General features: G+C 44.1%; 2 protein-coding genes across 4 annotated transcripts in view; one reads left to right on the forward strand and one right to left on the reverse strand.

Moving 5' to 3' along the window:
- The window catches only part of LOC115218246 (FMRFamide receptor-like), a 100,222-nt gene that overhangs the window by 28,462 nt on the left and 46,760 nt on the right, over positions 1-25,000 (forward strand). The window lies entirely within an intron of this gene.
- On the reverse strand, positions 20,588-21,370 carry LOC115223666. The gene has a single exon (XM_029794373.1). It carries the CDS (start codon positions 21,368-21,370, stop codon positions 20,588-20,590), a length of 783 nt encoding a protein of 260 aa, XP_029650233.1.

Here is a 25,000-nt window from a genome sequence, read left to right on the forward strand (position 1 = left end):
CAGGTCGGAGATTGTTGGACACTGCACGATTGCGTGCAAAGCGGTTTCGTCGCTCTGCCCGCATCTCGAGCAGGTCGGCCCCGTGTTTCTCTAGCCATGCCTATAGAGCTTATCCCGAACGGGTAGCGCTTCTCGGTAGCACCGCCAGGCCAGAGATCTCTGGAAGTTGTCCATAGGTCCCGGGCCGAAAGTCGTTTGAAACAGGCGGGTCAGGTATTCCTCGTCGACGCCCAGGTTTGCCCCAAGATCGTCGTCGTACCTCCCCTCCACTAATCCCCTATAGAATGCTTTGGTTGTGTTGAAGTCACTCATGGTCGACCCGGGACGGCAGAGTTGCTTGAGAGCAACGCGACACTCGCGGTGCCATTCGCCTTTCCTCGGCCTCTTTTTGATCCACGACTGCAGTTCGGTCATGGAGACTAGCTGCGGGAACGCGTGCCTCACAAACGGCGACCACACCTGTTCACCGTCGTCTACATAGAGTCGGAGATGTCGCAGTCTCAGCGCGTGTCTGCGCATCACCAACCACGGCATGCCCAGCCCTCCTTTTAACGGGTGTTGACAGCAAATGGATCGCCTGACCATCGGGACGCATCCTTTCCACAAGAAGCAGAAGAGAATGCGTTCTAGTTTGGTGATGGTAGGGTCGGGACAAGGTACGACGGTCAGGTGGTAGTAGATGATGGACGCGATGTACATGTTCGCCACCTCCGCCCGACCTTTTAAGGACAGTTTCCTCTCGGCCCATTGCTGGGCGAGAGTGACCACCCTACTCGTTATCTCGTTCCAGTTCTTCTCCATTTGGAGGTCCGGACCGAACCAGACCCCGAGAAACTCAACCGGGCGGTCCGTCCAGCGTCCCACGACGGAGGTACTGGAGGACGGCATGGGCTTGCTTCTCCAGGTGCCGAGCCGCAAGCCCACTAACTTTTCCCGGTTAATTTTTCCTCCTGTCACCGCTTCGTAGTCTTTCAGTGTCTCGCCGACCAGCTCGATGTGCTCGTGGCTTGACACTATGACGGTGACATCGTCCGCGTATGCAGACACGCTCGTCCCGCATCCCAATTCTCGCGGGATGCCCCTTAGAGTCGCCAGCTTCCGCAGTAGTGGCTCGAGTGTCAATACGTATAGAAGCGCCGTTTGTGCGTTGTCGACCAGTTTCTCGATGACAAGTGCCAACCTCTTGGCTAACACCTTGGTCAAAATTTTCAGGTCTGCATTGAGCAGAGTGATTGGTCTAAAGTTATCTATAATGTTCCCCTTGTTTGGATCTTTCTTCAGCAGCGTTACGACTCACAAAACCGGGTATGCTCCCGTTTTGTTGCCAGTTGCAGTATACCGCTGCCAAGACGTCTCCAAACAAGTCTGGCATACAATTGTAAAACTCGTAGAGCAGACCATCCAAACCCGGCGATTTGTCTCTCGAGCATTCTGCCATCGCGTCCCGCACATCCGCCGCCGTGATGGCACCTTCGCAGCACTCTGCCTTTCTTGCCGAGAGTCGTGGTAGGCTGTGCAGGTAGGCACTGAAGTCCACCCTGCGTTTACGCTCGCCCCTCGTCCCGTACAGTCGGGCAAAGTGCCGCTGAAATGTCTCGCACATCTTGCTGGGCTCGAGCAATTCGCGCCCTTGTTCATCTACCAGAGACCGATTGGTGACTTTGTTGCCCTGCTGCGCCTCCGCCACCCGGGCCTCCCTCGCGGATCCAACACCTTCCATCCTTAGAGCACGCATCCTAGCCCTGACAGCACACCCTTCGTGTTTGGCGTTGAAGTGTTGGTCAAGGGCCAACCTCGCCGCTAAAACGTCGGATGTGATGCCGCTTCTTATTGTCTCTTCTAGCTTCTTAACTTACTCACCCTCCACTATATTTCTATCTACGGCTAGTGCCTTGCTATATCTAATTGCTTCCGCTTTTACTGCTCTCTTGAGGGCGAACCACCATTTGTTGTTGACAATGGCTCCCGTTAAAGCCCTCTGAAAACTTGTCTGGACGGGAAAGATGCGTTCAGTTTCCAATAACCAGGACCCTGTCTATGTGCCTTATCTAAGTCAAACGTACACGTCACGAATTCGTGATCCGTGTAGCTGACTGTGTGGAATTGTGGACATCCTAAGTTATCCTTGTCTACTGTCCTACACAGTATCCTATCTAGATACGATCTCGACGACCCACTGCGGTTGCTCCAGGTCCACGTTGGTGCATTTGGGTGGTCGAGTCGGTACCTGTCAGACAGTTGGAATCGTCTGAGCAGGTCTCTGAGGCATTTGTATCCCTTTCTGTTTTTGTCTCTCCCCACATAGTCTAGATGCGTGTCCAAGGTAGCATTCCAATCCCCACTAAAAGTAAAGGACGAGACGTTCCCAGGAATACTTCTAGACGTCGAAAGAAATCCGGCCGACCTGTTAAAGGCGGTACGTAGACTGACACGAGTCGAAAAGCGCACCCATTGCTGTCGTCGACATCCAGAACGACCAGTCTACCCTCCGGGTCTACGAATATCGTCTTGACTTCGAGATCCAGGCTCTTGTGAAAAAGTACCGCGGTGCCACTACCGCCCATCCTCGGCAGACAGGGTGCGAAATAAATGTTAAACTGTCCGCCAAACATGGACTTTAGGGCCCGTGGCTTGTGGAGTCTGGTCTCACTTATGGCTATGATTCCCAAATCATGTGACTTGATGTCATTTAGGAGGTATCCTTGTTTCCAAGGAGACCCCAAGCCACGTGCATTCACACAACCAATCTTGACCATGATTCTATTGGGGTGTGTGCTTTAAAACACAAAAAGGAAGCTACAGAGAGTTACTTACTTGTGTCGAAAGTTTTGGCTTCCTCGTCCTTTGATGTGTCTTCGAGGAGGTTTTTATAGAGTTTTTTCGAAAGGTATTTTTGGAACCCCCCCCAACCGCATTTGGAGAGAGGGCTTTGAGTGTGTGGCGTTGTGTTTGTGTGATGTGTAGTAATTTGATGTGTTTGGGTGGTGTAGTGCGAGGATGGTTGTTAGTTTTGAAATCATCTTCACAGATGTTTGAGTGGGCTGTGATGTACTCCATTAGTTTGGAGTCTTTGGTGTCTATCGCTGATAGCATTGTGTGTATTTTGTGGTATTGGTGCTTGTTTGGTTGTGTATGGAGCTTTCAGGGTTCAGGTATCTCCCTGCTTTGGTTGCGTTTTCTTGTTTGTTGTTTTTTATCTTTTTCTTTTACTCCCGGTGGCTATTTGCCATCCTGTCGAACTTTCATCGTTAGATGAAAAGTCTGACGAATCAGAAGGGGGTAAGGGTAAAGCATCTGGGTCTGTTTGTGTGGTTGTAGATATTGTTGTGGTGTGCGGGGGTGTTGCTGGGGGGTTTGGTGTGGTGATTGTCTCTCCTACATCCTTGGTGCTTGTCTTCTTCGTTGTTGTTCTCGGTGTTGGAATTGGTTTAGTTGTTGTTGGTGTTGATGATTCTGTTCTTGGCGCAGGTGGTGTGTTGTTTGGTTGGTTTGGTCCGTTCTTTGTTGCTTTTCATGCATTTCTGCATATAGCTTCTTGATTAGCCGTCCATACTGTGGTGTGGGCAATAATGCTGGCTTTTGTGGTTTTTCCTGTGGCTGTTGTTGTTGTCGTTGTTTCGCGGCAGATTTGCACTCCTTTTTTAGGTGTGTTTCACTGCCGCATGTATAGCAGCGTGGCATTCTGCCCTCGACTACTACATACAACTTGCGGTCATCCGCAAGATATACGTGGGTGGAAATTTTGTTAATGTCGTCTTGGCTTATGTAGAAGAGAATCTCCATTCTCTTTCCCACCCAGTCCTTGTGTTTCGAAACAGTGATTTCCAGGATGTTTATGTCCTCCATTTCGACGCATATGGCGGATGTTATCCATAGTGTGCTTGTTATTTGCGGGACATTATTGATAATGACCTTTGTCACCTTCTGGCCAAGGTAACTGGGTGTCATTGTTACTCATCTGAATAAAGAGTTAGCGTTGAGAATTGCTTTGCCAACTCTTCATTCTGAAAAACCACCTGTACGTGGGCAAACTTGTTCGACCAAGTCACATACTCCTTGTATCCGCAAATGGGGCGTAGGCATTTTTCTATTTTGTCCGTGTTTGCTTTTTCTGGACTTTTAGTTGTGTTGTTTATTTTATAAATAATCGTTTTCTTTTTTCCTCATTCAGTATGTGTTGTGGTATTTGTAATTGTACTTTGCCATTTTCTTTGGTGATTAGGGCTCTGGAGTCTTTTATCTGCTGTGCAGTAAACGATACTATTGTTTTTTTTTCTTTTATCGCCTCAGCGAAGTTTGGTGTTGTTTTGTTATTGTTGTTACTGCTGGTGGTGTTGGTGTTGATGGCAGAGGTTTGGGTTGTGGGTATATTAGGTTTGTGGTTGCTGATTATGCCACTAGCAAGGGGTGGAAAATTGTCTGCATAATTTGCCTCTGCGTTAGCGCAAATTTCGGCAACTGGTTTGATGGTCGCGGTTATTTCTTTCTCTCCTTCACTTGTTGGTGATGGAGGGAACAATGGCTGAAGGGAATTGTTATTGTTGTTGTTGTTGTTATTGTCGTTCTTGGTGGCGGCGGTGGTATTAGTAGCAAGGGAGGCATTGACGGCACGGTCTTTGGTGGCAGTGATGGTGATCTTGGTATTGTTATTGTTGTTGGTAGTGGTGTCGTTGCAGAGGTAGCAGTTGAAGTAGCAGAAGCTGCCATGGTGGTGGTGTCGGTGTTGATGGTGGAATCATTGATGGCGGTGACGGTGCTTGGCCTTGCGACCTTTGTTTTGTATTTGTTGCTGTTGTCGATGCTGATGGTGGTGGTGGTGGTGGTGTAAGTAGTGTTCACACAGTCAAGTTCAGCGCATGGTGACAAGGGAACCTGTTTTTTTGTTTTGGCGTCACGCTTCAGTTGCGCCTCAGCCTCGTGGTGACCAGTAGCCATTTTTAAAAATAAAAATGGCTAAAATACAACACGAGGCCTACGAGAATTTTTAAAATTTTGCCCACAAAGAGCAAAATTTTGTGTAGATATTAGTCAAGGTTTGCAGTGGATGTTGTTGCACAACTTTTAAACACAAAATATTTGACAATAAACACTTTTGGACATACAAAATGACCAACTTACTTGGAGCCCATTTGACTTGCGTCTGTCTGTCCAGATAGATAGATAGATAGATAGATAGATAGATAGATAGATAGATAGATAGATAGATAGATAGATAGATAGATAGATAACTTTTTATTGTAGCCACACAGGGCTAAACACAGAATAAAAATGGACGAAATACAATGTAGAATTTTTTCTTTTCGAGGTGGGATGGGTGGGGGAAAAAAATAAATAAATAAACGTTTGATCAATAGGGATCTGTGGGTTGTGTGGTGTATAAAAAAGCAATATATATATATATATATAAGGTTCACAGTTTAGGTGTAGCCTTGGAAAGAAAAACCTACAAAAAAGACCAAGGTCACCTCAGACAATTCGAAAAAGAACACATGAGTAAGTCGCCTTACTTCTCGTTGTCTCTTTTGGTTACAGATTTATGCTTAAAATAGTGTCGTCTTTCATACTGACCATTTTTGCCACTTTTACCCACTTTTTATTAAAACATTCGTTCGACAAAGCCTTCCTCTCTATTCTCATCCTCCTTTTCAAGTGGTACTTGAAAAAGTTGACGAGAGACTGACCAGAGAGGAAGGTGTTTGTTTGCAGTCCTTTCAAACGCGTCCACCACACACATTCTTTCGCCATAGCCATCAGCGTAACGAAAACCGTTTCCCCTTCCCGTTTAAAGGAAGGTGGTGGAACAATATTCACGATAGACTCGGCCGATAGGCGAGCCTGACCTACACGTGACAACAGCTGTTCGACGAAGGACCACAGCTCTGAAATATCTGGACACTGCACGAGTGCGTGCAGAACGGTTTCGCTCTGACCGCATCTCGGGCAGGTCGGTCCGGTGATGGTTTTCGAACCGTGTCTGTAGCTCTTCTCTCGAACAGGTAGTGCGTCTCGATAGCACTGCCAAGCCAGGGATTTCTGGAAGTTATCCATAGGCCCCGGCCCGAACGTCGTCCTGAACAGGCGGGTTAGGAATTCTTCGTCGACGCCCAGGTTTGCCCCGAGTGTGTCGTCGGACCTCCCCTCCACTAGTCCTCTATAGAACGCTTTAGTCGTGTGTAAGTTGCACAAGTTTGACCCCGGTCGGCAGAGCTGCTGTAGAGCTTGGCGACACTCTCGTTGCCAATCGCCCAGTTTCGGTCTCTTTTTGATCCACGTTTGCAGTTCGGTCAGTGAGACGAGCTGCGGGAAGTCGCGCCTCACAAACGGCGCCCACACCTGTTCACCGTCGTCGATGAATTTCCAGAGATGTCGCAGTCTCAGCGCATGCCTGCGCATCATCAACCACGGCATGCCCAGTCCTCCATTCAACGGATGTTGACAGCAAATGGACTTCCTCACCATCGGAACGCCACCCTTCCACAGGAAGCGGAAGAGTATGCGTTCCAGTTTGGTGATGGTGGCGTCGGGACAAGGTACGACGGTCAGGCGGTAATCGATGACGGATGCGATGTACGCGTTCACCACCTCCGCCCGGCCTTTTAGAGACAGCTTTCTCTCGGCCCATGTTTGGCTGAGAGCGACCACTCTACTCGTGATCTCGTCCCAGTTCTTATCCATTTGGAGGTCCGGACTGAACCAGACCCCGAGCAATTTAACCGGTCCGTCCGTCCAGCGTCCCACGACGGAGGTACTGGAGGACGGCATGGGCTTGCTTCTCCAGGTGCCGAGTAGCAAACCCACTGACTTTTTCGGGTTAATCTTTGCTCCCGTCACCGTTTCGTATTTTCTTAGTGTCTCGCCTATCATCTTGATGTGTTTGTCGCTCGACACTATGACGGTGACATCGTCTGCATATGCCGACACGCTCGTCCCGCAACCCAGTTCCCGTGGGATGCCCCTCAGTCTCGTCAGCTTCCGCAGTAGCGGCTCGAGAGTCAATACATACAGAAGCGCCGACAGGGGACACCCCTGACGGACCGAACGCGTGATGTCAAACGGTTTCGACAGGTGACCGTTCACCCGAATCACCGATCGGATGCCGCTATACAAGGCAGTGATCCAACCGCAGAAGACGGGACCGAAGCCAGCCGCCCTGAGGACGGCCGCCAAGTACCGATGGTCGACCCTGTCGAAGGCTTTAGACTGATCCAAATTTATCAGCGCCCCACCCATGCCGGGATCCTTAACTACCCTGTCCACAATGTAGCGCATCAGATGGAGGTTGTCATGTATGGTTCTGCCCGGCACGGCGCATGTTTGCGCCCTGTCGACCAGTTTACCAATGACAAGCGCCAACCTCTCGGCTATTACTTTGGCCAAAATTTTCAAATCTGCGTTGAGCAGAGTGATGGGCCTGAAATTATCTATAAAATTCCCCTTGTTTGAGTCTTTCTTCAGCAACGTCACTGCACCTCGGCTCACGAAACCGGGGATTCTCCCGTTTTGTTGCCAGTTGCAGTAGACTGATGCCAAGAGGTCGCCAAACAAGTCTGGCATTCGACAATACAGCTCGTAGGGTAAACCATCCAATCCAGGCGACTTATCCCTCGCGCAGCCCGCCATCGCATCCCACACGTCAGCGGCTGTGATGGGACTTTCAACACTCGCTTCTCTTGCCGAGAGCCGCGGCAGGTCGGTCAGGTAGGCACTGAAATCCATCCCGTTTCCGACCCACCACTCGCACCAAACAGTCGAGCAAAGTGCTGTTGAAAGGCCTCACACATCCTTTCGGGTTCGAGTAAACTGCATCCCTGTTGATCTATTAGAGACCGAATGGTGGATCTGTTGCCACGCTGCGCCTCCGCTACCCGGGCCTCTCGCGCAGCTTCAATCCCTTCGTTCTTTAAGGCACGCATTTTAGCTCTGACGACGCAACCTTCGTGCTTGGCGTTGAGGTGTTGGTCGAGGGCCATCCTCGCAGCCAGCACGTTGGTTGCGCTGCCAGTGGTAAGTGCCTCTTCTAGTTTCTTAACTAAGTCTCCCTCTACTCTATTTCGTTCTATCGCTAATTCCTTGCTAAACCTAATTGATTCCGATTTTATTGCCATTTTCAGGGCGTACCACCAGCGGTTGTTAACGACCGCTCCCGTCAGCGCCCTCTTAATTATCTCGCTAATCCGGTTCCTGTAAACCTGTCGCGCTAACAGCGACGTGTTCAGTTTCCAGTAACCGGGACCCTGCCTATGTGTTTTATCGAAGTCGAGCGTACACGTAACAAATTTGTGATCTGTGTAGCTGACTATTTTAAATTGTGGACATCCTACACTATCCCTATCCGCTGTCCTGCATAGAATTCTATCTAGATAAGATCTCGACGATCCGACGCGGTTTGTCCAAGTCCACGTTGGCACGTTCGGATGGTCGAGTCGGAACCTGTCAGACAAATGGAAACGTCTGAGCAGGTCTTTGAGGCTCTTACACCCCCTTCTATTCCTATCCCTTCCCACATAATCTAGATGCGTGTCCAAGGTAGCGTTCCAATCCCCTACTAACAGTAAAGGTCTAGACGTACCCAGGAAAACCTCTAGACGTCTGAAGAAATCCGCCCGACCCGTTAAGGACGGTGCATAAACTGCCATCAGATGGAATGCACACCCATTTCTGCCATCCACGTCCAAGACAACCAGCCTACCCTTCGGGTCTAGGAATATTGCTCTTACTTTTACCTTTAGACTCTTTCGAAAAAGCACCGCAGTACCTCCACCACCCATGTTCGGCAGACAGGGAGAAAAAGAAATGTCAAATTGATTGCCAAACATGGACTCGAGGGCCCGCGGCTTACTGAGTCTGGTTTCACTGATAGCTACTATATCCACGTCCAGTGACTTGATGTCGTTTAGAAGGTAACCTTGCTTCCAAGCCGACGCCAAGTCACGCGCATTCACACAACCTAATTTAAGCATACTTGACATTTACGAAAATTGTGTTTTACACACTATATTAGAAGAGACAAGAGGCAAGAAGTGAGGTCACTTACTCATTTTAAAAGTTTCATTTTTTTCTTCTTCTTCTTTTGTATTGTTTTTGATGAGGTGTTTGTATAGTTTTTTCGACAGGTATCGTTGATACCCGCCTACCGCATTCGGAAATATGTTTTCAGTATGTGGTGTTGTGCTTGTGTTATGTGTAAAATTCTGATGTGTTTCGGTGGTGTGGTGTGCGGATGATTGTTGTCTTAAAGTCATCTTCACAGATGACCATGTTAGATTTGATGTAGTCCATTAATTCTTTATTGTCTGTGTCTATTGCAGTTAGTTGTGTGTGTGGTTTTACGGGTTCATTACTTTTTTGATTGTCTAGGGGGATGTTGTCCTGAGTTAGATATCTCCCTGCTTTACTTCCTTGTTTGGTGGATTTTTTGGATCTTTTTCTTTTACCCCCTGTGGCTATTTGCCATTCCGTCGAACTTTCGTCGTCCGACGTATCAGTATGGGGTAGAGGCAAAACATTTGCATTACTATGTATGCTTGTATAAATTGTTGATGTTTTGTGCGGTGTTTGTGTTGTTGTGGTGTTATGGGTAGCATTTGTCTTCTCGTCAGTGTTTTCTGTCTTTTTAATTGTCGTCCTGGGTGAGGGTGTGGTCTATTTTTTGTTAATTCAACAGGTTTCATTGGTTGTGAAGTCAACGGTGATTGTGTTGGTACTGTTTCTTTTCTTGGTGATGTTGTTGCGGTTTGTTCGTTGGTTTGTTGTTTTTCTTGGCATTGTTCTATAATTGAGTGTGTTGGTGTTGGTGTTGGCAACAAAGGGATTTTATTTGTTTTCTGATTTGTTCTTTCTTGTTTTTTCTGTACCAGATCGCACTTGGCAATCAAATGTTCGGGGCTGCCACATTTGTAGCATCTAGGCTTTTTGCCTTCTGCCACAACATATAGGCATTGCCCATTCTCTAAGTGGATCTTATCCGGTAGGCTCTCGATAGAGGCCCCCTCAATCTGGATGGTCACCACTATTGTCTTCCCACCCCAAATGTCGCCAGGGTACACGGCGGTCTCCAAAATATTAATATTTTTTAAATGGTAACAGATTGCCCCTGTTATCCATTTGTTAGGAAGTTCGGGAGGTACATTTTTAATTGTGATTCGACTCACTCTGGTTTTTGTAGTAGGGACCATGATGATTTCATCATTTCCCAGAGACTCAGTAGAGTGAGCTTTTGCCACTTCCTGGTTAGGGAAGCGGACCACTACTGTGTTAAACTGGGGACCCCAGTTTATATACTCTTTTTCTTTCATTATGTTTTTTAAACATTTTTCCACATCAGTTTTTGTAATCTGTTCATTTAGTTTTTGTTTTTTCTAATAATTTTATATACAATTGTCTTATTTTTTTATTTCTTGCTTTATATGTTGAGGTGTATGCAGCACTAAATCTTGTCCACGGGTTGTAAAGAGAGCTCTAGTTTCTATGAGCTCTTCATTTGTGAATGTTACTATTTCTTTCTTCTGGCGAAGAGTGTCCGCGAAACTACTGTTGTTGATTTTTTTGTATTAACATCTTCACTATTAGATAGTTCATTTTTATTGTTGTTCTTGTTGTTGCTGTTGTTTTTGTCAATAGTTTTCGTGCGAGTTTTATTTTTATCATTTATGTTGGTCGTGGTAGTGGTGGTGGTGGTGGTGGTGGAGGTGGTGGTGGTAGTAGTAGTAGTCTCGTGGTTGCTGTTGTTAGTGGTGGTGGTGGCGGTGGTGACAGGGCTGTTACCGCACGTGGTTGCAGCGTTCATTTCACCGATATTTATATTTGCACTTAGCGCGCGGACGTTCTTTTTTTCTCCTATTGTTTCCAAACTAGGAAAATGCTGGTCAATAAAAGAACGCGACCAGCGTTCTACAATAAAATTTCTAGACATTTTCTAATGTCTAGAAGAAAATTACAGAAATGAAATGGGGTTGAAACTGCCCCTAGGGGCGAATTCCTCCCTTGGAAAAGCACTCAAACGAAAGTTGGGTGCCTTACACAACTTATTTACAAAAATGTTCACAAAAATTGAGCTGTAAATAGTCAAAATAAATTATTACCTTCGGAGTCGAAGTGACAGCACGTCCATAGACAGACAGATAGATAGATAGATAGATAGATAGATAGATAGATAGATAGATAGATAGATAGATAGATAGATAGATAGATAGATAGATAGATATGTTTCTTTATTAGCCACACAGGGCTGCACACAGATAGAACAAATTACAAGGTAGAGCTTTTCTTTTGGGGGTAAAAAAAAGGGAGTGGTGGTTTTCGATCAAAAGGGATCGTAAAAGGAAAGAAAGAGGACAAAAAAAGGGAGGGGTTAAAAAAAAGGGGGGGCAAAAAAAATGAATAACAGGGATCGTTATCACAGAAATGTCAATATGAAGTGTAAAGGGGAGGACAGGTGAGGTTTACCCGTGGAAAGAAAAGCCTACGGAAAAGACCACGGTAACCTCGGTCAATGAAGTCACATGTTATATTTGTTTTTTGCAAATAAGCAACTCTCTGTATTAATTTTTACGGTTCATAGAATCATAGTCAAGGTGGCTTCGTCATTCATACGTGCCATCCTTGCTACATTCACCCATCTTTTTTTAAAACATTCACTAGACAAAACTTGCCTCTCTACTCTCACTTTTTTCTTCAAGTGATACTTGAAGAAGTTGATGAGAGATTGACCAGAGAGGAAAGTGTTTGTCTCTAATCCTTTCAGGCGCGTCCACCAGATACATTCTTTCGCCATAGCCACAAGTATGATAAAAATAGCTCTTCCTTCCCGTTTGAAGGAAGGAGGCGTGACGATATTAACGATAGACTCGGCTGATAAACCGACTCGTCCCACACGTGACAGCAGTCGTTCGACATAAGCCCACAGGTCGGAAATTGCTGGACACTGCACGATTGCGTGCAGAGCGGTTTCGTCGCTCTGCCCGCATCTCGGGCAGGTCGGCCCCGTGTTTCTCGAGCCATGCCTATAGAGCTTATCCCGAACGGGTAGCGCTTCTCGGTAGCACCGCCAGGCCAGGGATCTCTGGAAGTTGTCCATAGGTCCCGGGCCGAAAGTCGTTTGAAACAGGCGGGTCAGGTATTCCTCGTCGACGCCCAGGTTTGCCCCGAGCTCGACGTCGGACCTCCCCTCCACTAATCCCCTATAGAATGCTTTGGTTGTGTTGAAATCACTCAAGGTCGACCCGGGACGGCAGAGTTGCTTGAGAACAACGCGACACTCGCGGTGACATTCGCCCTTCCTCGGCCTCTTTTTGATCCACGACTGTAGTTCGGTCATGGAGACGAGTTGCGGGAATGCGTCACAAACGGCGACCACACCTGTTCACCGTCGTCTACATAGAGCCGGAGATGTCGCAGTCTCATCGCGTGTCTGCGCATCATCAACCACGGCATGCCCAGCCCTCCTTTTAACGGGTGTTGACAGCAAATGGATCGCCTGACCATCGGGACGCATCCTTTCCACAAGAAGCGGAAGAGAATGCGTTCTAGTTTGGTGATGGTAGGGTCGGGACAAGGTACGACGGTCAGGCGGTAGTAGATGATGGACGCGATGTACGCGTTCACCACCTCCGCCCGACCTTTTAGGGACAGTTTCCTCTCGGCCCATTGCTGGTCGAGAGTGACCACCCTACTCGTTATCTCGTTCCAGTTCTTCTCCATTTGGAGGTCCGGACCGAACCAGACCCCGAGAAACTCAACCGGGCGGTCCGTCCAGCGTCCAACGACGGAGGTACTGGTGGACGGCATGGGCTTGCTTCTCCAGGTGCCGAGCCGCAAGCCCACTGACTTTTCCCGGTTGATTTTTGCTCCTGTCACCGCTTCGTAGTCTTTCAGTGTCTCGCGGACCCGCTCGATGTGCTCGTGGCTTGACACTATGACGGTGACGTCGTCCGCGTATGCAGACACGCTCGTCCCGCATCCCAATTCTCGCGGGATGCCCCTTAGAGTAGCCAGCTTCCGCAGTAGTGGCTCAAGAGTCAATACGTATAGAAGCGCCGAGAGGGGGCATCCCTGACGGACCGAACGTGCAATGTCGAAAGGTCTCGATAGATGTCCATTTACGCGAATTACCGAACGGATGCCTCTGTACAAGGCAGCTATCCAGCCGCGGAAGACGGGACCGAAACCAGCCGCTCTCAGGACTGCCTCCAAGCATCGATGGTCTACCCTATCAAAGGCTTTCGATTGATCCAAGTTGATCAGGGCCCCACCCATGCCAGGTTCGTTAACTACGCTGTCTATGATGTAGCGCATCAGATGGAGGTTGTCATGGATGCTCCGGCCCGGCACGGCGCACGTTTGTGCGTTGTCGACCAGTTTCTCGGTGACAAGCGCCAACCTCTTGGCTAACACTTTTGTCAAAATTTTCAGGTCTGCATTGAGCAGCGTGATTGGTCTAAAGTTATCTATAATGTTTCCCTTGTTTGGATCTTTCTTCAGCAGAGTTACAGCTCCTCGACTCACAAAACCGGGTATGCTCCCGTTTTGCTGCCAGTTGCAGTATACCGCTGCCAAGACGTCTCCAAACAAGTCTGGCATACAATTGTAAAACTCGTAGGGTAGACCATCCAAACCCGGTGATTTGTCCCTCGAGCATTCTGCCATCGCTTCCTGCACTTCCGCCGCCGTGATGGCACCTTCGCAGCACCCTGCCTTTCTTGTCGAGAGTCGTGGCAGGCTATGTAGGTAGGCACTGAAGTCCACCCTACGTTCTTGCCCTCCACTCGTCCCGAACAGTCGGGCAAAATGCTGCTGAAAGGCCTCACACATTTTACTTGGCTCGAGCAATTCGCGCCCCTGTTCATCTACCAGTGACCGAATGGTGGCTTTGTTGCCCTGTTGCGCCTCTGCCACCCGGGCCTCTCTCGCGGCTCCAACACCTTCGTTCCTTAGAGCACGCATCCTAGCTCTGACAGCACATCCTTCGTGTTTGGCGTTGAAGTGTTGGTCGAGGGCCAACCTCGCCGCCAAAACGTCGGATGCGATGCCGCTTCTAATTGCCTCTTCTAGCTTCTCTAACTAGCTCACCCTCTACTCTATTTCTATCTATGGCTAGTGCTTTGCTGTACCTAATCGCTTCTGCTTTTACTGCTCTCTTGCGGGCAAACCACCATTTGTTGTTGATGATGGCTCCCGTCAAAGCCCTCTTTACTAGTGTGCTAATCCGGTCTCTGAAAACTTGTCTGGACGGGAATGATGCGTTCAGTTTCCAGTACCCAGGACCCTGTCTATGTGCCTTATCTAAGTCTAGCGTACACGTCACCAATTTGTGATCCGTGTAGCTGACTGTGTGGAATTGTGGACATCCTAAGTTATCCTTGTCTACTGTCCTACACAGTATCCTATCTAGATACGATCTCGACGACCCACTGCGGTTGCTCCATGTCCACGTTGGTGCATTTGGGTGGTCGAGTCGGTACCTGTCAGACAGTTGGAATCGTCTGAGCAGGTCTCTGAGGCATTTGCATCCCCTTCTGTTTCTGTCTCTACCCACGTAGTCTACATGCGTGTCCAAGGTAGCATTCCAATCCCCCACTAAGAGTAAAGGACGAAACGTTCCCAAGAATACTTCTAGACGTCGAAAGAAATCCGCCCGACCTGTTAAGGGCGGTACGTAGACTGATACGAGTCGAAAAGCGCATCCATTGCTGCCGTCAACATCCAGAACGATCAGTCTACCCTCCGGGTCTACGAATATCGTCTTGACTTCGAGATCCAGGCTCTTGTGAAAAAGTACCGCGGTGCCACTACCGCCCATCCTCGGCAGACAGGGAGCGAAATAAATGTTAAACTGTCCGCCAAACATGGACTTTAGGGCCCGTGGCTCGTGGAGTCTGGTCTCACTTATGGCTATGATTCCCAAATCATGTGACTTGATGTCATTAGGAGGTATCCTTGTTTCCAAGGAGACCCCAAGCCACGCGCATTCACACAACCAATCTTGACCATGATTCTATTGGGGTGTGTGCTTTAAAACACAAAAATGAAAGCACAGAGAGTTACTTACTTGTGTCGAAAGTTTTTGCTTCCCCGTTCTTTGATGTGTCTTCGAGGAGGTTTTTATATAGTTTTTGGGACAGATATTTCTGGAAACCCCCTACAGCATTTGGGAAGAGGGCTTTGAGTTTGTGGTGTTGTGTTTGTGTGATGTGTAGTATTTTGATGTGTTTGGGTGGTGTAGTGCGTGGATGATTGCTATTTTTAAAGTCATCTTCACAAATGTTTGTGTAGCCTGTGATGTACTCCATTAGTTTGGAGTCTTTGGTGTCTATCGCTGATAGCATTGTGTGTGTTGTTTTTGTGGTGTTGGAGCTTGTTTGGTTGTGTATGGAGTTTTCAGGGTTCAGGTATCTCCCTGCTTTGGTTGCGATTTCTTGTTTGGTTTTTCTTGATCTTTTTCTTTTACCCCCTGTGGCTATTTACCATTCTGTCGAACTTTCATCGTTAGATGAAAAGTCTGACGAATCAGCAGGGGGTAATGGTAAAGCGTCTGGGTCTGTTTGTGCGGTTGTAGATATTGTTGTGTTGCGCGGGGAGGGTGTTGCTGGGGGGTTTGTTGTGGTTATTGTCTCTCCTACATCCTTGGTGCTTGTCTTCTTCGTTGTTATTCTTGGTGTTGGAATTGGTTTATTTGTTGTTGGTGGTGATGATTCTGTTCTTGGCGCTTGTGTTGGTGTTGTTTGGTTGGTTTGGCTTGTTCTTTGTTGTTTTTCATGCATTTCTGTATACAGCTTCTTGACTAGCTGTCCATATTGTGGTGTGGGCAATAAATGCTGGCTTTTGTGATTTTTCCTGTGGCTGTTGTTGTTGTTGTAATTTAGCGGCAGATTTGCACTCCTTTTTGAGGTGTGCCTCACTGCCACATGTATAGCATCGTGGTCTTCTGCCCTCGATTACTACGTATAACTTGCGGCCATCCTCAAGATGTACGTGGGTGGGAATTTTATTGATGTCCTCTTGACTTATGTGGAAGAGGAACTCCATTCTCTTTCCCAGCCAGTCCTTGTTTTTCGAAACACCGATATCTAGGATGTTTAAGTCCTCCATTTCGGATGTTAAGGCGGATGTTATCCACAGTGTTGTAGTTACTTGGGGTACACCACTGATAATGACCTTCGTCACCTTCTGGCCAAGGTAACTCGGTGTCATCGTTAGTTCATCAGAATGAAGGGTTATCGTTGAGAATTTCTTCGCCAACTCTTCATTCTGAAAAACCACATGTACGTGGGCGAACTTGTTCGCCCAAGTCACATAATCCTTGTATCCCCAGATGGGGCGTAAGCACTTTTCTACTTTGTCTGTGCTTGCCTTTTCTGGACTTTTAGTTTTTTTATTTGTGATTTTATATACAATTGTCTTTTTTTTCTCCTTATTCAGTATGTCTTGAGGTATGTGTAAGAGTATTTTGCCGTTTTCATTTGTAATAAGGTTTCTGCAATCTTTTATTTGTTGTGTAGTAAACGAAACTTTTGTTATTTTTTCTTTTATCGCCTCGGCGATGTTGTTTTGTTATTGTTGTTATTGCCGGTGGTGTTGGTGTTGATGGCAGGGGTGTGGGTTGTAGGTTTGTGGTTGCTGATTATGCAACTAGCAAGGGGTGGAAAATTGTCTGCGTAATTTAGTCCTACATTAGCGCAAATTTCGGCATTTCGTTTGGTTGTCGTTGTTATTTTTTCACTTGTTGGTGATGGAGTGAGCAGTGGTTGAAGGGAATTGTTGTTGTCGTTGTTGTTGTTGTTGTTATTGTCGTTCTTGGTGACGGCGGTGGTGTTAGTGGTATTAGTAGCATTGACGGCACGGTCTTTGGTGTCGGTGATGGTGATGTTGGTATTGTTATTGGTGGCGATGTCTTTAGCAGGGATAGCAGTTTTAGTAGCAGATGCTGCCATGGTGTTGTTGTCGGTGTTGGTGGTGGACTCACTGGTGGTGTTGACGGTGCTTGGCCTTCCGACCTTTGTTTTGTATTTGTTGCTGTTGTCGATGCTGATGGTGGTGGTGGTGAAAGCGGTGGTGGTAACAGAAGCATTCGCTTTGTTGTTCTTGTTAGTGGTGGTAGTGGTGACAGGGTTGTTACTACAAGTGGTTGCAGCGTTCATTGCAAATTCATTGATGATTTCACCTTGCGAGGAGAAATTCTTTTTTTCTCCTAGCGTTTCCAGACTAGGAGAAAGCTGGTCGATAGAGGAACGCGACCAACGTTCTAAAATATAATTTCTTGACATTTTCAAAATGTCGAAAAGGAAATTACACAAATGAAATGGGGTTGAAACTGCCCCTAGGGGCGAATTCCTCCCTTGAAAAAGCACTCAAACGAAAGTTGGGTGCCTTACACAACTTATTTACAAACATGTCCACAAAAATTGGCCTATAAATAGTCAAAATAAATGATTACCTTCGGAGCTGAACTGACATCACGTCCGTCAATAAACAGATAGATAGATAGATAGATAGATAGATAGATAGATAGATAGATAGATAGATAGATAGATATAGATAGATAGATAGATAGATAGATAGATAGATAGATAGATAGATCTGAAGGCGGCGAGCTGGCAGAAACGTTAGCACGCCGAGTGAAGTGCTTAGCGGTATTTCGTCTGCAGCTACGTTCTGATTTCAAATTCCGCCGAGGTCGACTTTGCCTTTCTTCCTTTCGGGGTCGATTAAATAAGTACCACTTACGTACTGGGGTCGATATAATCGACTTAATCCGTTTGTCTGTCTTCTCTGTGTTTAGCCTCTTGTGGGTAGTAAAGGAATAGGTATTTCGTCTGCCGCTACGTTCTGAGTTCAAATTCCGCCGAGGTCGACTTTGCCTTTCATCGTTACAGGGTTGATTAAATAAGTACCAGTTACGGACTGTGGTCGATATAATTGACTTAATCCGTTTGTCCGTCCTGGTTTGTCCCCTCTGTGTGTAGCCCCTTGTGGGCGGTAAAGAAATACGATAGATAGACAGACAGATAGACATGCCAGCTGGGCATGAATCATTCCTTCTTTCTGCACAAGATGTCAGTCTATCGCAGAGTTGTCCATTTATAGGCGAGTGAACTAAGACAACGTGGATTGAAGTGTTTTGCTCAAGAACAGAACGCATCAGCGCTCTGGAAATCGAAACTACGATCTTAAGACAATGAGTGCAACACTCTATGTATGGGTGCAATACCCTATATATATATATATATATATTATATATATATATATATATATATATATATATATATATAATATATATATATATATATATATGTATATATAGTTCAAAATTTATAGAAAAAGAAAAACGAACACAGGTGTAGGAACAACAAGCAAGTGTAGTAGTTTGACGCTCGAGAAAAATAGAAAAGTATTTTATGTTTCGAGCTTACGCTCTTCGGCGGAAAGGAACAAGAGGAAATAAATAGAGAAGGTAAAAAACATCTTGAGTTCAGTGGTCCAACATGTCGATTGATTGGGAAAAAAGAGGTTGAATGAAAGGGAAATATTGATAAAGAGAAGTTGAATGAAGGGGAGATAATCCATGGTGATCCCAACAAGAGGAGGTGCGCAAGCGTGTGTGTGCATGTGAGAATGGTATGTGTGAGTGTGTTAGTGTGTATATGTGAATGGGGGTGAATGAGTCTGAAGTGTGTGTGTGCATGTGTAACGTGTATGTGTGTGTGTTGTGTGTAGAAGTTGATGTGAGAGAGAGAGTGTGTGTGGTGTGTGTGTGTGTGTGTGTGTATGGAATGATCCAAAAGATTTTGGTGCATGTAGTGACTTAGCACTAATCGTGTAGATGACATAAATCAGATGATACTCAGTCAAAAAAGTTTATTAATCAACGTATATTCCACACTTCGTTCCATATCGAATTGCAAAACTGTGACTTATATGGCTGTAATCATTTTACTGAAATTTCCATCAAAGTCTATATAGGAAGAAGTGTATGTGTATGCGTGTATATATGTGTGCGTATGCATGTGTGTGTATGTGTGTGTGTGTGTGTGTGTGTGTGTGTTGTGTGTGTGTGTGTGTGTGTGTGTGTTCCTTATGGATTCGAAAACTGAGTTATCCGATTTTGACGTATGATGCATCAAAAGATTCTGTAATCTTTCGGCTACCAAATAAAGTATGTTTTTTTTATTTTGCGCAACTCTTGTTTACCCTAAAAATGACCTCGCAAATGAGGTCGGGTCGCACAATTTTGAGGTCGTTAGCGAGTAAAGGCAACTCTTCCTGAACAATTTTTGTCATACATACAGCATAATCAGAAAATGTTTAAAATATATGTAATTTTACGAGGGAATAAAACTTCGAAGATATACCGTCAACTTTATTAGTAGTATTTAGTAAATAATCTTTTAATGTGAAGTATGTTTGTCTGTATTTTGTTTAACCCAGAGTTGTCTCTGGCGTAGCAGACGCATCGCAATGTTTTTATTTTTTATTTTTTCTTCCTGAAATACTGTAAATCTGTCTTTCTTTTGTTGAGAGGATGTGTTTTAAGAGAGATTTAGCTGCTATTTGCTGTAGCTCAGTTACCACAGACAGACCTGTGTGTGTGTTTGCGTATGTGTGTGTGTGTTTGTGTAGATGTAGATGTGTGTAATATTTTATCAGGGCTTCACAATAATTTCTTTAAATCACTTAATATTTTTCTTTCTACATATCCAGTAGTCTTCCACCATGCATCTAAACAACTCTGATAGAATATTTCAGAGGATTGGCAAGCTGAGCCTTGCGGGATTTTAGGAGTATATCAGAAATGCCACCTGATGCTGGAGCCAAGTATGCATCAAGACAGTTGATATCAATCGACTTTTTTGATTATATCTAATGGGTTCTAGGAAACTTTGCCGCAAACATTTTTGCCGCAGGGAAACTCGCCTCAGGATTTTTGGGCGCATAGGAAATTTTGCCGCAAGACAAAAGATGAATTGCTCTCCTTGGTATAAAATTGTTTCAACCAATAAGGAGTGAAGTAATTTCTAAACTTATTTAAAATTTCTTCATTCATTCGATAATATTTTTTGCGTATGAAAAATGTTTGTGGCAAACTTTCCGAATACGATAGATAGATAGATAGATAGATAGATAGATAGATAGATAGATAGATAGATAGATAGATAGATAGATAGATAGGTAGGTAGGTAGATAGATAGATAGATAGATAGATAGATAGATAGATAGATAGATAGATAGATAGATAGATAGATAGATAGATAGATAGATAGATAGATAGATAGATAGATAGATAGATAGTGTCCTTGAGCAAGACACTTTATTTTCACGTTGCTCCAATCAACTCAGCTGGAAAAAATGAGTAGTACTTGCATTTCAAAGGTACTTATAGTTATGTATATATTTAACATGTCTTTCTTCAGAGTCAAATATTAGAAAATAAGCATAAATTTATCTAAAAGCATATGAAACTTTTAAAATTGACCAAAAGTAATTTAAAATATATGCAAATTCCAAGCAATGCTTCGCAAATAATGTGCATTCGGCGTCAAACTTTCGTCGATATCAATACATATTTTCTTCATTAGGACTGCATATCCATGATCTAAATCACATTTTTTCTTTTTCGATAATGCACTTCCTTTTTCAAATACGTAATATGTTTCCACAAATTTGGGTGCATGTTAGTAATGGAGCTTTGCATTACACTGTTGAAGCCTTCTACGCTGTTGCTTGTTCTCATCATATTATTCTGAGTTCTTTCGAAAACATTCCACAATTCAATGGGAAAAGTTGATTTCATTCTTCTTCGCTTGCCTTGACCTCGTTCTCTTCCTATATAGTGAGTTTCAAAATATGATACAAATTCTTGGGGCAAATTATCATCATCAGTCATTTCAAGAAAACCATCAATAACATCACTCACTGGAAGAAATGCTAATGCTGTGAAGCATTTGATTTTGTTGTTAAATTCTGCGTCTGTTTGATAGCGCGGCTTTAAACCTATATCCACAATGTGGCGACAGATATTTTTAGCCATATGAAATAAACAACCTGTTATATTTGTTGTTGGTAATATCTCACAGAAAGCATTGATAATTGCTTTCCCGAAATCAACCATTAAGGTATCGGGCTCTAATGATGGGTGTAAGTCCTTCAAAGCGCTAAAAAGCCTTCTGTACGTTACTTGTGATTTACTAAGTAGCAAAACAAAAAGACGTGGTATACTAATATTTTGTATGACAATATGTAACGTGAACAACTGATAATATATATCTGATCTGCATTTAAAAGTACCATCACAAGCCCTATCCTTATTATGCTTAAGGTCATCTAATTCTTTCCGGATTATCTTCACCACTATCGTATCATAAAAACTTCTCACCATTTTCAAGAAATCAGAAATCTATATTCTTCAGGTATTATATACCGACTTCTTCTGGTTGAGATCGGGGGAGCTTGGCTTTTCTTTTGCCTCCAGCCTCTAATGTTGCGAGACAAAAGCGATGACGTCGGCATCAGTGACAATGCATTTTCATTTAAACCAGATGGAATTTCTTCAATTAACGACCGTGCAGAAGTTTGTGAAATAGTGGCTAGTGATTTCAATTTCATTTTTGCAATGCAAACTTTTGGTTTTTAAGGATGAGAAGGATGGCAATGCTCACCAAATGTTTTACATATAGATAAATTATCATTTTCTAGCACGGTATACATTCTTGCTTTACATTCTCTATTTTCACATTTCCAATGTGTTTTTTCACCGTATTTTCTATCTGTCCTATAAACAAAGTTAAGATCATCAAGTAATTTCACACCACCTCTGCTAGTTCCCACTTGATAGACCATTGTAATGGGTCGGCTACACTAAAAAAATATTGTTTAATGAATGAAGAATTTTTAAATGAGTTAAGAAATTACTTTACCTCTTCTTATTGGTTGAAACAATTATATACCAATAGGAACAATTCATCTTTTGTCTTGCAGCAAAATTGTCTTGCGGCAAAATTTCCTATGCGGCGAACTTTCTTACGGCCAAAAATCCTGAGGCGAATTTTCCTGCGGCAAAAATGTTTGCAGCAAACTTTCCGGAAACGGTAAAGCTAATGTGTTAAGATGCTGTTAGAAATTGTCTTATAGACTATATCTGTGTGTCCAATACTTTGCTCCGCTGCGAAAATATGCTTTCTAATCTCTCTTTGCACAAATTACAAAGCAGTTAAGGATCATCTCTATACGAACAATCTTGACAGTAAAATGGGCGGATTTGAAACTAGAAACTCACATAACGGCAGAGTCTTTCTTCCTCTTAACCAGCGAATCTTCTTTCTTTGATCGTTCTTCTTCATGGTATCTTGAATGAGTTATGCTTCAATATTCTTTTCTACTTTTACTCGTGTGAAAACTATATAATTGAGATCATTAGTGTTATTCACGTTTTGAAAATACGTCTATTTACAAAATTGTTCAAATGCAGATGTAATTTGGTGCGCGATTGTTTTTGGTAGTTGGTACATTATCTTATATTTCTTCATCTCCAATAGATTTGTGAGCTTGTAGCATCCAATAGGTGTCCCTATTTGAAGAATTAAGCTTAAACAGTGTTGAATCTGTTCTATTAGTCTTTGTGCGCCTTCTAAATGCCTCTCATTAAAAGCTTTGCATTTTCAGCCATTTTCTTTCCCTTCTCCCACCCTCTCTCTCTCTCTCTTTCTCTCTCTCTCTTTCTCTCTCCTCTCTTTCTCTCTCTCTCTTTCTCTCTCTCTCTTTCTCTCTCTCTCTTCTCTTCTCTTTCTCTCTCTCTTCCTCCCTCCCTCTCTCTCTTTTCTTTCTCTCTTTCTCTTTCTATCTCTCTCTCACTCTCTCCATATGTCTATCTCCCTCTCTCTTACACATACTTTCCTCTGCTTCATTAACTCTTTCTCTCTTCCTCTAGAATTAGTTGTATGATATTTTAGTACACGCTTTGATTAATGCACAGCTGCTGCTGATTATGATATAACGGTTGGTTTTAATTTAAACAGGAAGACAAATTCTATTGGTGCGTGTTTTAATTGCTATCACGGCCAAATGTAGTTGGGTACAAATGATGTTTCCATCTATAATGCCACCGGAAAATATAACTTGCCGCCTACACACATTTCGATCTGGTTTACAAGAAGAGCCACTGCAATTAAATTGACCTCATCGTTTCTGCAGAGCTTCTAGATTCATGGAGAGAGAGAGAGAGAGAGAGAGAGAGGAGAGAGGGAGAGAGAGAGAGGGAGAGAGAGAGAGGGAGAGAGAGAGACCTCGTCGGTAATGTTAAAACCATGTGGTGGTTCGTATTCCCAACAAAAGGTCACTTTGCATGGAAAATAACAAATGAACCAATTGGTTTCCAAGACCAATTGTCAAGGAGACCTAAGTAGGCGAAGGTTGCTATCCCTACTACAGAAGGGTACCGAGGGACCAAGAATTTAAAACCTCAATTGGATAGCATAAAATCGATAACAGATGATAGTTCTTTAGAGTGCAGTAATTCAAAACAGATCAACAAATATGTATGAAAGTATATCATCAAGAGATCGAACACTGCAATCTTTGCTCAGGCGGAGCAACACAGCTGTCGTTAGATTACACAATTCCAGAAAGATCAAGCAAAGACATTTCACCAATAGAAATAAGGCTTTGTAAAGGCGGCAAGCTGGCAGAAACGTTAGCACGCCGAGCGAAATGCTTAGCGGTATTTTGTCTGCCGTTACTGAGTTCAAATTCCGCCTTTCGTCCTTTCGGGGTCGATATATTAAGTACCAGTTACGCACTGGCATCGATATAATTGACTTAATCCATTTGTCTGTCTTTGTTTGTCCCTTCTATGTTTAGCCCCTTGTGGGCAATAAAGAAATTATAAATGAGGCTTTGTGGCATTAATTTTTTCTTCCTGTTCGTGAAGATGTTCCAGTATTCAACAACTAGCTGTCCATTGTAATAAACTGTACCAGTGTAATAGCTTTGTAGAACATTGCTGTACCATCGGGTTCCGTCCTACTACACATAGATTATACATAGAACATCAAGCAATAGAGATAAAAATGCAAGATGTCCTCATTGATAGTCAAGTTGTCATAAGTTTTGATTGTGAATTTGGAAGAGAATATACTCCATATGTAAGTTTGTGTGAATGCTTCCACCTGCAACTTCTTAATACCTGAAGAACCAACTGCAATGGCTACGTTTATATGTTGTTGGACTATTGCAAGCAGTAGACTGAACAGAAGTGTCTTTCCAGTTCCACCATATACAACGAGGAAGCAAATTCCAGCTTACGTTATTAAATTCATTACCGGACCTAGTAAAAAGAAGTAGAACAAACCTTCACTCCTGGTCTGGATTAAATGTGGATTCATTGCCATTAATAGATGTCATTATTAATATGAATATTAAATGATACAACTTTCAAAACTTTTGTTATTAGATTACTGAACTCTGTGTGGATTGAGGGAAATAGTATTTTAATAAAGTTCTCGACCATTGTCGATTAAGACTATATTGTGCTTGTCGATTAAGGCTGTATTGTCGATTATAAGTGAATATCCATTTTCCATGAAGGGGCACATCTGTTCAGCTTAATTCTTGAAATATTTGACAACGTCATCACAATTGTTGAGCCAGAGCTGAATTAGATTAGATGGTGCACAGCATATTAACAACATAGCGAAACCGCTCCTATACGAAACTCTTGGCTGCTTAAGATATAGTAGCTTCTGACTGTATTGCCTCTCCCCCGGCCACATTCTTCAGTAATTCACAGCATGTATTTCTAAAGTTGGTGCAAATTTTATCATTGACTGTTTGAAGATCTTGAAATGAACTGCCTGTACATTCAGTTTTCAAATTTCTCTCTATCTTAGCGCCTGTTTGAAGACAAACCGGATATGTTCTAAAAAAAGTATCAAATTATTTATTGTCTGGGATGTTACGGAGACGTAAACACATCAACACCTGTTGTCAAGTGATGATGGAGTACAAACACAGA

This window comes from Octopus sinensis, linkage group LG1 (assembly GCF_006345805.1).
Source record: "Octopus sinensis linkage group LG1, ASM634580v1, whole genome shotgun sequence".
Lineage (NCBI taxonomy): Eukaryota > Metazoa > Mollusca > Cephalopoda > Octopoda > Octopodidae > Octopus > Octopus sinensis.

Excerpts from the sequence above, each read along its gene's own strand:
- LOC115223666 (XM_029794373.1), bottom strand. The coding sequence starts at position 21,370 with ATGGTGAGAAGTTTTTATGATACGATAGTGGTGAAGATAATCCGGAAA.